General features: G+C 33.9%; 2 protein-coding genes across 2 annotated transcripts; both read right to left on the bottom strand.

The window, feature by feature from the left end:
• Window positions 1–176: 176 nt before the first annotated feature.
• Window positions 177–834, bottom strand: LOC120132010. Its single transcript, XM_039148860.1, has 2 exons — window positions 665–834; window positions 177–597 (listed from the first exon to the last, which is right to left on the bottom strand). Exons 1-2 carry the CDS (start codon window positions 795–797, stop codon window positions 227–229), a joined length of 504 nt encoding a protein of 167 aa, XP_039004791.1. The 5' UTR covers window positions 798–834; the 3' UTR covers window positions 177–226.
• A 2,902-nt stretch (window positions 835–3,736) lies between these two features.
• On the bottom strand, window positions 3,737–10,139 carry LOC120131991 (protein argonaute 4-like). The gene is made up of 23 exons (XM_039148846.1): window positions 10,028–10,139; window positions 8,718–8,957; window positions 8,416–8,621; window positions 8,106–8,330; window positions 7,880–8,016; window positions 7,704–7,801; window positions 7,512–7,609; window positions 7,213–7,384; window positions 6,993–7,109; window positions 6,799–6,906; window positions 6,618–6,680; window positions 6,422–6,535; window positions 6,142–6,307; window positions 5,948–6,060; window positions 5,682–5,813; window positions 5,453–5,580; window positions 5,243–5,308; window positions 4,948–5,011; window positions 4,725–4,836; window positions 4,570–4,643; window positions 4,347–4,441; window positions 4,232–4,263; window positions 3,737–4,116 (listed from the first exon to the last, which is right to left on the bottom strand). Exons 2-23 carry the CDS (start codon window positions 8,952–8,954, stop codon window positions 3,941–3,943), a joined length of 2,733 nt encoding a protein of 910 aa, XP_039004777.1. The 5' UTR covers window positions 8,955–8,957; window positions 10,028–10,139; the 3' UTR covers window positions 3,737–3,940.
• Between the last annotated feature and the right edge of the window lie 3,623 nt (window positions 10,140–13,762).

The following is a 13,762-nucleotide window of genomic DNA, read 5'->3' as shown; positions in this document are numbered from 1 at the left end:
TAAAACTGCAAAATGCTAGTATTAAACAAGAAACAAAGATTACATCAAGCTCTCTCCACTCTTAAACACACATAATTAATAGAAATTACTTAAAATATTACAACAGACTGCACTCATAATATATTACAGCAAAGAAGTATATAAACATACTGATAATAAGTCTTTATCCCAAATACTTATTAATAACTCTATTATACTAAGATGAACCTGGAAGAAGCCGGCAACATCAAGGGATACCGATGATGGGGAAGAAAGGAACATAATAGCTCGACGGAGCAAGTCCCCACTCCCGCGGTAGTGGCAGATCAACGGTCTTCGACGAAGCCAAAGGACAGGAAGTTGAGAAAGAAAGTGGAGTGGCTGTGGTGTAAGAGTTCACGCCGCCATTGCTCACCTTCACAACGTTGGACACCGTGTTCTTTTTCTCACCGTACAGCTGGTTCGGTCCACCGATGATCCTGGCAAGACAATCGAGAGATGTTGGTGGATTACCGTTTGAGTTGTCTAATGGAAGCTCCACTCTGAAAGCGCCATTTTCTTCGGCGGTTGCGGTGGCTAGTTTCTTCACTTTATCACACTTCACTGCAACTTTGATGCCTGCAAAATTTACATGAATTAAGTACACGTAACAAGGACATTTAACAAAACATTATAGAGACAGAACCTGAGAAGTCGTAATAATGTTTGCAGTCGAGGCAAGAGAATTTGGCATCGAGAACATGGCAAGTTGAGGGCTGAACCCTAGCAACAGCCCATACGAAGACCAGCGCTGCAGTGATTACTACACCAAGTGCCATTCAAAACTTTGAAGTTTTTTTTTTTCTTTTAATCTTTTTGAGGATGAAGAAGAATGATGGGAGCTGAAAGTAGTACAATTTGGTGCTCATAAATGCAAAGGGGAGGGGCATATTTAATGAAGGAAGAGTGGGTAGTTGGTGTTAATTTATCAATCTCGTTGAGCATGGTACGTTGTATTTATTATATTGTTTATAATAGAGTACAATTTTATAATATCGTATTTTTCTTATCTGTGTTTCCAATTTCTCAAATCTAAATAACCTAATGATCTATAAGATGCTAGTGTGGCTCCACTCTCTAAAACATTTTATACTTGCATACATGTACATGTTTTATATAAATATAGTTTCTACACGTGTGTCTGTACAGCCACTTTATTATGTGTGAGATACCTGCTATTTGACTTTGAGCAAGTGTCATCATCCCTAATACATACATTTAAATGCATATTTGCCAACTAATTAAATTAGGGGTTGAAAACCAAATGTTGGAGAATCATAATCTATTAGTTTTAAACACTATTTTGTGTTATTTTTACGAAATATGAAACGAATGTTGATAAAATTCCATAATCAAATATTTAGTATTGTGATATTTATATTAAATTAAAATAATTTTATATCAGTTGATCCAAATATTTTGTGATTGAACTCGATAATCCTTAAACTCGTCATTTACGTAGCATCAAACCAAGTTGGAACTTGGATGTATAAATATACGTATCTAATACGGATTATAATAAAATTTTATGTGATATGTGGTGAATCCGTGCAATAGTCGTTGTTGTTGTTTCCCCTAGCAACCTAAGCTCCAATAAATGAAAATAGTGGAAGAAATGTAAAACCCTAAATTTAGTTCCTAGTATAGGAGGAGGAAGAGATTTAATGTTCATCAATATATGTTCCCATTTTCAACCCTGGGTTTTCTCTCTCTTTTTTCCCAACGTCCAAATGTCTAGTTTTAGGCTTAGTTTGTTTTCACATCTTCAAACCTCTTATGTCTGCGTCGCGCAGACCATGCGTATATATTAGGCTTCGCAGACCGTTTGTTTTTTAGAAGACAGAAGTTCTTCTAACGTCTGCACGAGCTCTTCTTGGTGCAGACATGGTTTTATGTCTTCAAAGGTCTTCAAACTTCTTCAAGAACAATAATAAAATATTGTTATTTATTAAAATAATTTTAAATAATTTAATAAGGTTATTTATTTTAAAATAATTTATTATAAAATAATTTATTTTAAAATAATTTATTATAAAATAATTTATTTTAAATTAATTTATTATAAAATAATTTATTTTAAATTAATTTATTATAAAATATGGATTGATTTATTTTTAAATAATTTATTAGTATGGATTGATTTATTTTAAATAATTTATTAGTATGGATTGATTTATTTTAAATAATTTATTAGTATGAATTGATTTATTTTAAAATATGAATTGATTTATTATTGTAGTTGTATGGATTGATTTATTTTAAATAATTTATTAGTATGGATTGATTTATTTTAAAATATGGATTGATTAATTTTAAATAATTTATTAGTATGGATTGATTTATTTTAAAATATTGATTGATTTATTATTGTAGTTGTATGGATTGATTTGTTTTAAATAATTTATTAGTATGGATTGATTTATTTTAAAATATGGATTGATTTATTTTAAATAATTTATTAGTATGGATTGATTTATTTTAAATAATTTATTAGTATGAATTGATTTATTTTAAAATATGGATTGATTTATTTTAAATAATTTATTAGTATGGATTGATTTATTTTAAAATATGGATTGATTTATTTTAAATAATTTATTAGTATGGATTGATTTATTTTAAAATATGAATTGATTTATTTTAAATAATTTATTAGTATGGATTGATTTATTTTAAATAATTTATTAGAATAGATTGATTTATTTTAAAATATAGATTGATTTATTTTAAATAATTTATTATTTTAGTTGTATGGATTATTTAAATTTCAGTATTGTAAAACTAAAATTATTTAAATCTCACTATTGCAAAACTCTTTCAAGTTTAAAAAATCATTTTATTTATATTTCAGTTCATTTTAGCGGTCTGCAGACGTTAAAAAACAAACAGTCTTCTTCTTACAAACTGCAGACTTTTGGTCCACCTCTTCTGCTGCAGATGTCTGCAGATGTGGTATGCAGACTACAAACCTTTTATCTCTGCAAAAACAAACACCACCTTAGTAGCTGGACATCAGATTCGTAATAATATATATATATATATATATATATATATATATATTAAATGTAATATTATTTTTATGTTTTAGAGATATAATGGGATTAGAAACTTTAATTAAAAATTAATTAAAAGATGAATTTTGATTATTAAACGGGGATGATAAAGTTTGCATTAATTGATTTTTTTAATGATAAAATCATGTCTTTAAACACATTTGTTTTGGATTTGGATATGAAATATATGCTAATTTTATTTGGTGGGGGGGGGATCTGGAAATATTCGTAGACACGTACCATAATATTATAACCTATGGTAGTATAAAATTACAAGGCAGTAAAAGTGAAAATAGATATGATTTGGAACCTCAATATCAACCTGCAGAAATTCAGCTGAAATTTGGATGGAAGAATGCAATTGGGGAACCCTTCTGACAAGGCAAGGGCTGGATTAGAGTAAATATTTAATTAAATTACTGGGAGTCCTCTAAAATTTATATTTTCTATTTTTGTTGCACTGAAAAATAAATATTATCATTTAGTTCATATCGAGTACGTCTATATTAGACGTTAAAGGTTTCCATATGCAGGAAATGAATTCACAGTATAGAATTTGGCCAGATTTTGCTTTCAATTTCAGTTCTAACTCTAAAAAGATATTGCTTTGCTGAACAAAAAAACACCAGCAAACATAACAAAAGAGTAAAGAATAACACATTCCAGTTCCAGCTGATGAAACCTTGAACAAGCCAAAAACATGCCCACTAGAGAAGAGGGCTTTGGCTAGTCAACAACCGTTCATGTTTATAGATAACATTGCAAAACTCGAAAACAGGTTTACTTCGAAAATATAACTAAGATAGTCTTATGTAGGCTAAATCCAAAAGCCTATGCAAAATGACTGGTTCAAACGTGGTGGTTCTTTCTCAACAGAAGAACATTGAGCTGCTGACGTTTTCTTTCAATCTGGGAAGCTGAGGGACAGCAATGGCTCCGGGAGCAGTAACACCGCCATGACTGGAAGATGTCTCGGAAGCATCCTCAAACTTCATGAATTGTCCCAACTGTGAAGCAGCCAAGTGGGCATAGCAAATAGGAGCAACTGCACCAATAGGAAGTACGATGTAAGGTTCGAAACAATCACATACACAAGAAAAGGAATTACAAGATCGACCATATGATAGAAAATAGGGGTAGAAACTCCAGAATATACTCACCGACAGAGATGGCAGTGGTGCTCCTTTGATACCTGCAGTGGTCCCCCAAATTATGAGTGCAATAGTGAACAAAGCTTTAATCATTTGTAATGGAATAGTGTGAATACACACTTACACATAGGATAGAGAATGGACAAGTTCCTGCAGATCATCAGCTGAAAAGCCAACCTGATCCAGGAGAATATGATAATGGGTTGGCCTTGTGGTTCCCTGAACAAGGACCATACATTATATAAACATTAGCTCTCATCATGAATTTATCAGAGATTTTGCACTACTGAGACAACAACAAAATCATCCACAACCATGAATCAACTTAAATTTCTATAAAAACTTACTATCATCCCAGCATGAGCACAGAGATAAAAATCATTGTTCTTCGGGTGGCAGACACTTCTGTCGATCACAGTTCCTGCATTGATTAAAATGACGTCAGTTTCCAACGATTATAACAGTGGTAAAAAATGACACATATCAAATGAGCGAGACAAACCAGGTTGCACATTGTCCGGAGATCCCTGCTGGAAAAACTTAGTATGATGATTTTTCTGTGCAACAATCACCACAAACTTTGGGTCCCAACTCTCATCGAGGAACTTGCAAGCCTATATAGTAGAAAGTTTCTACACAAATTATTATCCTTACACACCTAGGGCAAGAATGAAAGCAAAAAACCAATATAGCACAAGAATAGAACATAAGGAACTACAGCATACCTCTATAACTTGATCCAGTTCTTTGTTCAAAACCTGATTGAACTGAGACTCGCTAACCCCATCCCTGAATCAAAGCAGGAAAGTGATATAGCAAAGGCATCTCAATAAAACACAACAGAAACTTGAGGAAAAAATATCCACAAATTCACATGAATAAAAGGACAACATAAAACATGGATTAGGAAATCGTGACAAACAGCAAAATTTTTACCCAATTTCCCTAACAATGAATTCTTCAAATTATATATGGTTCGTTTAAACATGATAAACAGTATAATCTTAAACAAAAAGTAACCTGAATATGATTATCTGATCAGGCTTCCTCTTCCCTGAACTTGAGTAGAAATCCAAAAGAGCTTCCCTGATATCAGTGAAAAGCATGTTAGTACACAACAAACAACAGAATTTACAATCTACAAGAAAAATATCTACCACAAGATACAATATTATTTTTAGTCAATATTTATTTCCAAATTAACCTTAAAACTTTGTGATTGAAACACACCTCATAATACCGTCATCATCCTTGCCAGAAGGTTTGAAGAGAGAATCTATCATTTCAAGTTTTGGAGACTGTGTACGCACAGCTGCCCTATAGCGGGAAATCAGTGGCCACTGTCTGGAGCTAACCACCTACAATTAAATGTAATTCAGACAAAAAAATCCTAAAACCTAATGCATATAACATATGGAAACTAATGAAATTCAATTGTGAGGGATTATGTCATCTCTACCGCAGCAATCGACGGGACATCCGACTGCCCAGGAGAGCCATGTGACACATCCATGCCAAGGATGATAGTTGGAACCTTCGAAACCATAGGTATTGATCTCTCAATGGTCAACATTGAATTTAATCCACCAAGCTGTAAGCAAATAAAGATTGAGAAGTTAGCAGGTTTACTTGCAAAGAGAAGGATAAACCTACTGACATAGCTACAGGAGTTGGAAGTTAGAACTACTTAAGGAATAGGAAAAAAAATTGACAATAACACAGAACCTTGGCATTTATCTTCAGAAGCAAATTTGTAAGGTATTGATCGTTCACTTTAGTGGGTGCCATACACTGAGTCACTATACCAAACTCAGAAAGATTTTTCCGCTTCCATGGACCTTAAAAAATTAAATGTTAAATGCAAGGAAATGACATCAAGCAAGACGCGTCAATATATGAACAGAAGAGATTCAGCTCACCATAGAGATCAGAGTTCTTCCGATCAGGAAGCAGACACAGAAGGAACTGTGGAGCGCCAGGCAGTTTAGATTGTATAAGGTCAAACATTTTCTCAACTCTAGCAACCGGAGGGAGGCGTCTATTTTGGTTCATCTCATTAAATACATCAAATGGATTATCTATTTTCTGAAAAGAGAAAATCAATAGATGTTAAGCCTACCAGATGAATACCCTAAATTACAATTCCACAATAACAAGCAAACCCAAACTGTCAAAACAAAAAAGTGGATTCCAACATACAATTCCTTTCATTTCTCCACACCGGATCAGGCTTTGCACAATGTTATGTGGATCACAACGAGCTGAAAAGTTAGCAACAACCCATCTTTCAATCCTAGTTGGCTCCACCAATTTCTGTGAAAACATAAATGTGTTTAGAAATAACAGAATAAACAAATATGGTATAGAAAGCTGCAGAATTACAAAGAACAATGACCTTATTGTTAAAATTCCAACGGCCATTCCTCGGAATGAAATCTTCACCATTGCCCACTCTTAACTGAAATCAAAAGATAACCCAATTAGTACAAACATTAATATAAATAAAATCCTCAAACAAAAAGCATAAATGCTTGTAATACAAGGGAACAATTCGCAAAGGCATACTATAAGTCCACCTTTGGGGGCTGCAGAAGACGACCTTCAACTTGAGTGAAATTAGAATTTATAGAAACCCCACATGATCGCAACATTGGTTCAGCACCATAATTACTTGTTCGTAAAACCTGCACAAGAATTTGCAAAACTCATGGTGGACAAGTAATAGCACATATGAAAATGTGATTCGGAAGCTTCAAAAATGAGACCTTACATTTGACAACACATTCATCCTTTCCTGTGGCTTCTGCCTAGATTTTTCAACTAGGGAAGCTCTTTGCAAGGTGTTCAAAGCTTTCGTATAGCGTTGCAAGGACACCAAAGAGCAAAGCTACAGTATCACAACAGATACACCACAAAATACATGCCATAATTAGTTGCTGAGCATTCATTGATTATCATTTAACTAAACAAAACACAGTTCAGATAACCACCTCAATGGGAATATATGTGGGACGCTTTGGCTTGCCAACATTAATGCACGGCAAATCAGCAGAATAACGCAATTGTATGTTACGATGGTTGACAAAGTAATCATATATTGTAAGCTCCACTGTCTCTGCTTCACCATTTTCATTCTTCACACCTTTGGGCTTCATTGAAAACCTAAATCAAGTAAACAGTACACATCAAATAAAACAATTACTCACTCACAAGATGCAAGCAGCACAACTCAAAATAAAATAAATGAATTAGCAAAGAAAATGCACTGGTATAAAGTAGGAAACCATACATCTGATCTTTGCATAATTGCTCGCTCAATCCAGTGATCTTGTACTCCTGGTTGGATGGACTAACTATAATCCTGAGATTCTTAAGCACTCTTTTGGCCTATTCAAAGTTTCACAACAATACCAATCAACCAATAAATAAATGATGCAAACAAATTCAAAATTACATTGACAAAATGACAGGTGTTTATTACCTTGGTCCAGTCGAGGGAGTAGGGATCTCTGACATTCTGATTGGCAATTAAAAAATCAACTACTGGACCTGGTTGAATTATCATAGTAGTTGACACATCTGAAACAAAAAAGATTTGAAACATGTAATTAATCAATAAATACAAAGCATGAGCACCATGAGAGATTAGAGTTTAACCAATATTAAGTGATAGGCCGCCTTGTGTGGCTCGGAAGCTCGAATGAAAACCCCTACAGCCAAGGACACCACCTCCAATGTCTGTGAAATTATTCTGATTGTCATGGAAGAAAGACTGGCGAACAAGAAGGCAACCCCTGTGAAAGTGAAGGTTATTATCAGAACAAATACATCATCCTGAAACTGCAAAATGTATATATATGCGAAGAGTAGTATTTAATCTCACTGTTTAGAAGCATGCTGCCTTAGAATTATATCAAACACCCTTAGTGCTTCTTGTGAGTTTTCAGACTCCTGTCCTCGCAGTGCACTTTGAATTGCATGCATGGGAATCTTGGCAGCAAAGCTTATCTCCACTTTAAACGTCTTCGAATTATAAGTGCGTCTTGCTCTCTTCCTTTCACGCTCATTTGGGCTGTCATTACCTCCCGGGCTTGCATTCCCATTGTTTCTGATTATAAAAGATACCACGAGTTAGAACTGGAATAACTTGGAACAGTATACATACTAGAAATCAATCTAAAGTGCATTTCTACCTCTTTGATATAGCATCCTCAAGTACGACGGTGAACTCATGCTTGTTATTCGGAAGGGATCCTATAGTGAATAAGCTTTTCTCACCATCATAGGCAAAATTCTTCCCAGCCAACTCACTGCTGTAGGTCTCCTGCACTTTGTCAATTACTTTCCTTCCAACACCCTTAGCTTCCACTGGGCGACCATCTTCATAGTAAAGAGAGACCTGTTGAAGAACTTACATTAATAATTAATGTTTACAAAACAACAAATGAGAATAAAAGAAAAGAAAATCGTGGAGACAAGAAATCCAATTACATACACTGTAATGGAAGAAGTAACCATCAGTACTGCCCACATTCACTTTAAAATGATTAGTTATAATAGTTATCTTTTGCCCCTTCGATCCAGTACCACGCCTGGCCATGGGTTGTAATACTGTCTTCTTCTTCGCAGCATCAGGTTCTGCTTTGATAGGAACCACATCAGGAGGCACAGGTGGTGGAGGGGGAAGAGATTCTGGAGCCGCACCATTTCCTTCTTGCTCTGACGAATCCATATCCTAAAAAAGAAGGTAAAATATATATTAGCAAGCATAGTTGAAACACATAGAAATTAACAAATGTATCAAAAGAAACACAAATACGCATGCAAAGGAGCTCAGCGAACCAGAGAAATGCATAAAGACTGTGAAATTATTCAAGCAACCAAAAAGAAACAAAAACATTAAATCAAAATCAAATAATATTTTTTAAATATAGGAAAATGTTAAAAAATAAAACATGCAAACATAGATAAGCATAGTAAATGCCAAAAATAACACCTTAAAATTGAGGGTCAATAACAAAAAGACGGTGACCTAACGAATAGAGGATTACCGATAAAAAAGAAGAAATACAACAACAAATTTTAATAAGAGGTAAATATACAGCTATTCAGCATAAAAATGTCAACTTTAACCCAGTATGCATAAGCGTTTGCTGTATTCAAGGAAGAAATACGAAATAGTCGGTACCTTTGGCACAATACGAGTACATGAACTTTTGGACAGTACAGACGTTAGTATGATATCGATAAAAAAAGGTGTTTGGCATAAAAATCATAACGTTAACCAATCATAAATCAGATTAGATGGATTTACAAAAATATACGAAAAAGCTACTAACTTTAGCAGAACATCAACAACGTCAAGACAGTAAATACTGGAAAAAAATAAAAAAAAAATGAATGAAGTAAAAAAACAAATGAAATAAAATAAAATAAATTCGGAAGAATGTCACAAAAAAACTTTTAAGACCTTTAAAAAACAAGCAAAATAAAATAACAAGGTAACTGAGAGCCTGCTGAAGTCACAAAATGTACGTTGCCAACAACCTACGGCCTCCAAAAAATTGCTTAAGAAAAAACAGACGACGTCAGACCAAACAAAATAAAACTTTAAGAGAAAAAAAGGAAATCTAAGAACAAAAACAAGAAAAAGAAAACCCAGATCATAATTAAAATAGAAACAAACCCTTGAAAAACACATTCAACGTAGCAGCCGTCCCAGCAACAAAGACCAGCATTTTTCAAGGAAAAAAAACTCAAAAACCCAGGAAAAAAATATGAAACCAAAATGTTTGGAGATCAGACCTGAAATCTGGAGAGTAGAAAAATACAGAAACCCAAAAGAACTTGAAGAGGCTGTAAAATTCAACGATCCTCGTTTTCTAGCTCACTCGCTCCGAGTCTGCAAACCAAACAAATACTGAAAGCGACTAAAATACTCAAATTAGCAACGCCTAGCTTTCCCCTCTATTATGTACTACGTTTTCGTGGTGTAATCGTCTCCTCTGCTTCGCGGACTTACACTATTACCATACTTCACCCTATCTCTACCGTTCAATATTTTTTGGTAATTTCATCTTCACCGTTCACTCGCTGAGTTTTAGATCACAGATTCACAATAATATAAATACATAAGATACAAAAAAGGAGCACTATTATGTTAAGTTTACCTTTGTTACGTATCCTATTTACTACTATTTTTCCACATATTAATCTGTTCAGTAAAATCTAGAAGAATAAGGTAAATTTATAATTGCATAGAGGTGTGTTTATAATAGGAATCAAATCATATGAAATATTTTATATGATTTCTATTTCTCATACTGTAATGTTTTTTTTATTAATTCTATTTTGAGAGCTGCATTTATAACGAGTTGATTTTCTTAAATTAATAATTTTTATATTAAATTTTCAATTTAAAAAGGTAATTAATATAAAATATAAGTTTTTTAAGAATAAATATTTTAATTGATACAGTGTCCTTTTCATACTCGATGAGAATAATATATATTCTCTCAAATTGCGTAACGGAGCTACAACGCTAGATCAAGGAAGGATTGACGGCTTTGATTTCATCATGATAGTTGATGAGATTGCTGGTATATGATCATTACGGGGGGTAAAAACGGAAAAGTAGTGTGGGGACCACGAAGTGATGGGTAAGGATTTTATGTAGTTTGAATTCATGGTAGTGGATATGGTTGTGGTAAATTTTGATTTACTATGATTTTATTTAATGAATATTTTTGGAGATTTTCCGAAATTAAATATGAAAGGGTTATCCTAAACTATACTGATATATATTTTTTTAAGTGGTTGATTTTTTAATGATTTTAAATTTTAAATATTCTAATTTTTTATAAATAACTTTGAATTTAAAAACCAATAAAAGATTATTAGGAAATCAAACATGAGAGGATTTGACTCAAATAAAATACCCGAATAACTTCACATCAGACATAAGAATTTGTTTATGCACTCACTCTAGTTGTGACGTGTGTCAATTATACAATTGTTACATTGTAGTACCAATTATTTTTTCTCAATGATTAAATTAATCATTATTATTTTTAAAAATTACAACTATAATAGGATGAGATACTATTTTGTAATTCTAGCTTATTTGGTAAAATTATTATATTATTTTCAAATAAAGTAATTTAAAATATAATTTATACAAAATATTATTTTTACATCAATCTAGGTAAAATTACTTCTAGGACAGTGAAATTTGAGCGAGATTACTAATAAAATTAGAGTTGTAAATGGGAGAGTATTATTAATCTCGGCTCGAAATTTCGTAAGCTTCAAATTTCAAGTTCAACTCAAAATCAAAAATTGAAGCCCGAACTTGGAAAAAACTTAAAATCAAATCACTTTCAGACTTCACTCAATTGAAGCTCAAACACGAACTCGATTCAAATCCAAACTCGAATTCGAACTTGAAACTTAAATACATGAAATGTTTATATTGTATCTAAAAACATGTAGTTGTTAACATTATCAATAATTTAATTAAAAGTTAAAATTTTAATCTTTTTTTAGTTGCTCACGGAGTTTTGAGTCATATATTAAGTAGCTCATTTTCAGCTCGTTAAGAATTTGAATCTAGTTTAAACTTAAATCAAGTTCACTTGATTTGGGCGATTTTTCCCAAAAATCACCGGTAATCGGTATATTTACCGATCTAACACCGGTCAGATTATATTTTCTGATCTAACACCCGTAGCAGTAAAGCATGCCCCCTGAACCGCGCTATATACTGATTTGGCGCCACGTGGAGTATAGCGCGCCCCTTGTACCGCGCTATACGCTGATTGGGCTACACGTGGAGTATAGCATGCCCCCTGCTCCGCGCTATACGCCACGTAGGGGTATAGAGCAGATCAGGGGCCGCGTTATACGTCGTACCAAAATTATATTTAACGCGGTACCTGATCCGCGCTATATAATAATTATATATAACGCGGTGCCGGTACCGCGCCTTATATGTTTATAAATATCGCATCTCTCCTCACATCTCCTGCATCTCTCCTCTCTTATAAATTAATACAACAATTCCGTCAACGAGTAATAATTCTGGAAATCTTCTCATATTTGATTTAGAAGTTCGTGCGATTTTTCGTTATAAGGTAATTTTGTTCTAATTTTTTAATTATACTTATTGTTTATTATCATTATTTGAAAAAATATTATACTAATTATTTTCAATTAATTTTTATGTTTGTAAAATTGAAAAGCGGGAGCATACGTCGAAATAGTTTTGCGGTGCAGGTAATAATATAAAATTATATTATTTAAATTATTTACGTTGATGTGTAAAAAAATTTTGTGTTATATTTTCGTTTGTATATAATTTATTTAATCAGGTTTGTTTAAGTTTTTTTTTCTGCAGATATAATATTGCTGCACTTTTAAACTCAAAGAATAGCGCGACTTTGAGCTATTGTTTATTATGATGGTGAAATTCGAGAAGATGAAACCGACGTTGTTTTTGTATCAAATGAGTGTGTTAAAATATCATTCAAGAGAAACATAACTTGAGGAGCTGATAACGAAGATTTCGAGGAAGACTCATGTTGGAAGTAATAGAAGAATGTCGTCGTTGCAGTACAGATTTCCAACATCATTGTTGCCATTAACTTATACAACGTTCGAACTTTCGAACAATAATGATGTTCAAATGATGGTTGAAGCTCAAAGTAATTATTCAGACGCCTCTATTGAGATGTATGCATATTTTGTTCAAGTGCGTACTGTTCGGGGTCAATCTTTAAGCTCAGACTATGGGTTGGCTGAACAAGTTGATCAAGTTGACAGCTCGACTACAGTAATGTGTAATGATTTTAATGCCATAATGGGGAGACATTCATCCGCAACTCCTTACGATATGTATCGAGGTGGGTTCACGAACAATCCGTATGGAAACACCGCGTCCAGTTCAAGGAGAAGGCATTCATCTGCAAATTTCTTTGACCATATAGAGATGTCATCGACGCAACCATCTGTGCAGTTTCCATTTGACACTATGGCTTTAAGCTCCAGGGGGAGGCATTCGACTGCGAGCTTTTTCGATCTCAATGTCGATATGCCTTCCAGTTCAAGGGGAAGGCGTGCAAGTAGTAGGTTCTTCGACCTGGTGCGGATGGTGCTGAGACTGGACTATTCATTCACCCAGAATCACCGCAATTCAACTCCGATGATGATGAAGTTCCAGGAAATGTGGCACAAACTGACCCTCCTGCACACATGTATGAAGCTGATTATGGTGCAATGTACGGGCTGCGACATCATATATGGCTGCTGGGAAGGTCCTGTTGGTGCAGCTGAGGATGAACCGGAAGCACCTGCTCTCCGTCCACGAGTCGGGGGCCGATGGTGCTGTGTCGGTGAACGTCTCTGTCGACGTCGTAGAAAGGTCTGACCTCGTGCATCCTTGGGAAGTATAAACGGTTTCCTGTTACTGTTGAACCACTCATAATAATCCTCATCGTACATCAAGAGGTCATAAAAAATGGGCTCTCTACGGGGAAGGCACCG

This window comes from Hibiscus syriacus, unplaced genomic scaffold, assembly GCF_006381635.1.
Source record: "Hibiscus syriacus cultivar Baekdansim isolate YM2019G1 unplaced genomic scaffold, ASM638163v2 tig00110557_pilon, whole genome shotgun sequence".
NCBI classification, from domain to species: domain Eukaryota; kingdom Viridiplantae; phylum Streptophyta; class Magnoliopsida; order Malvales; family Malvaceae; genus Hibiscus; species Hibiscus syriacus.
Note: the sequence above shows the minus strand (reverse complement) of the source record. Positions and strands in the feature narration are given on the sequence as shown.

What these genes read in the sequence shown, in the direction of transcription:
- LOC120132010 (XM_039148860.1), bottom strand. Translation starts at nt 797, where the DNA reads ATGGCACTTGGTGTAGTAATCACTGCAGCGCTGGTCTTCGTATGGGCT. An exon ending in ACATTATTACGACTTCTCAG is followed by an intron (nt 598 to 664) that starts GTTCTGTCTCTA and finishes TAAATTTTGCAG; the next exon opens with GCATCAAAGTTGCAGTGAAG.
- LOC120131991 (XM_039148846.1), bottom strand. Translation starts at nt 8,954, where the DNA reads ATGGATTCGTCAGAGCAAGAAGGAAATGGTGCGGCTCCAGAATCTCTT. An exon ending in GTCTTCTGCAGCCCCCAAAG is followed by an intron (nt 6,681 to 6,798) that starts GTGGACTTATAG and finishes TTTTGATTTCAG; the next exon opens with TTAAGAGTGGGCAATGGTGA. An exon ending in GATCAGATAATCATATTCAG is followed by an intron (nt 5,012 to 5,242) that starts GTTACTTTTTGT and finishes GCTTTGATTCAG; the next exon opens with GGATGGGGTTAGCGAGTCTC.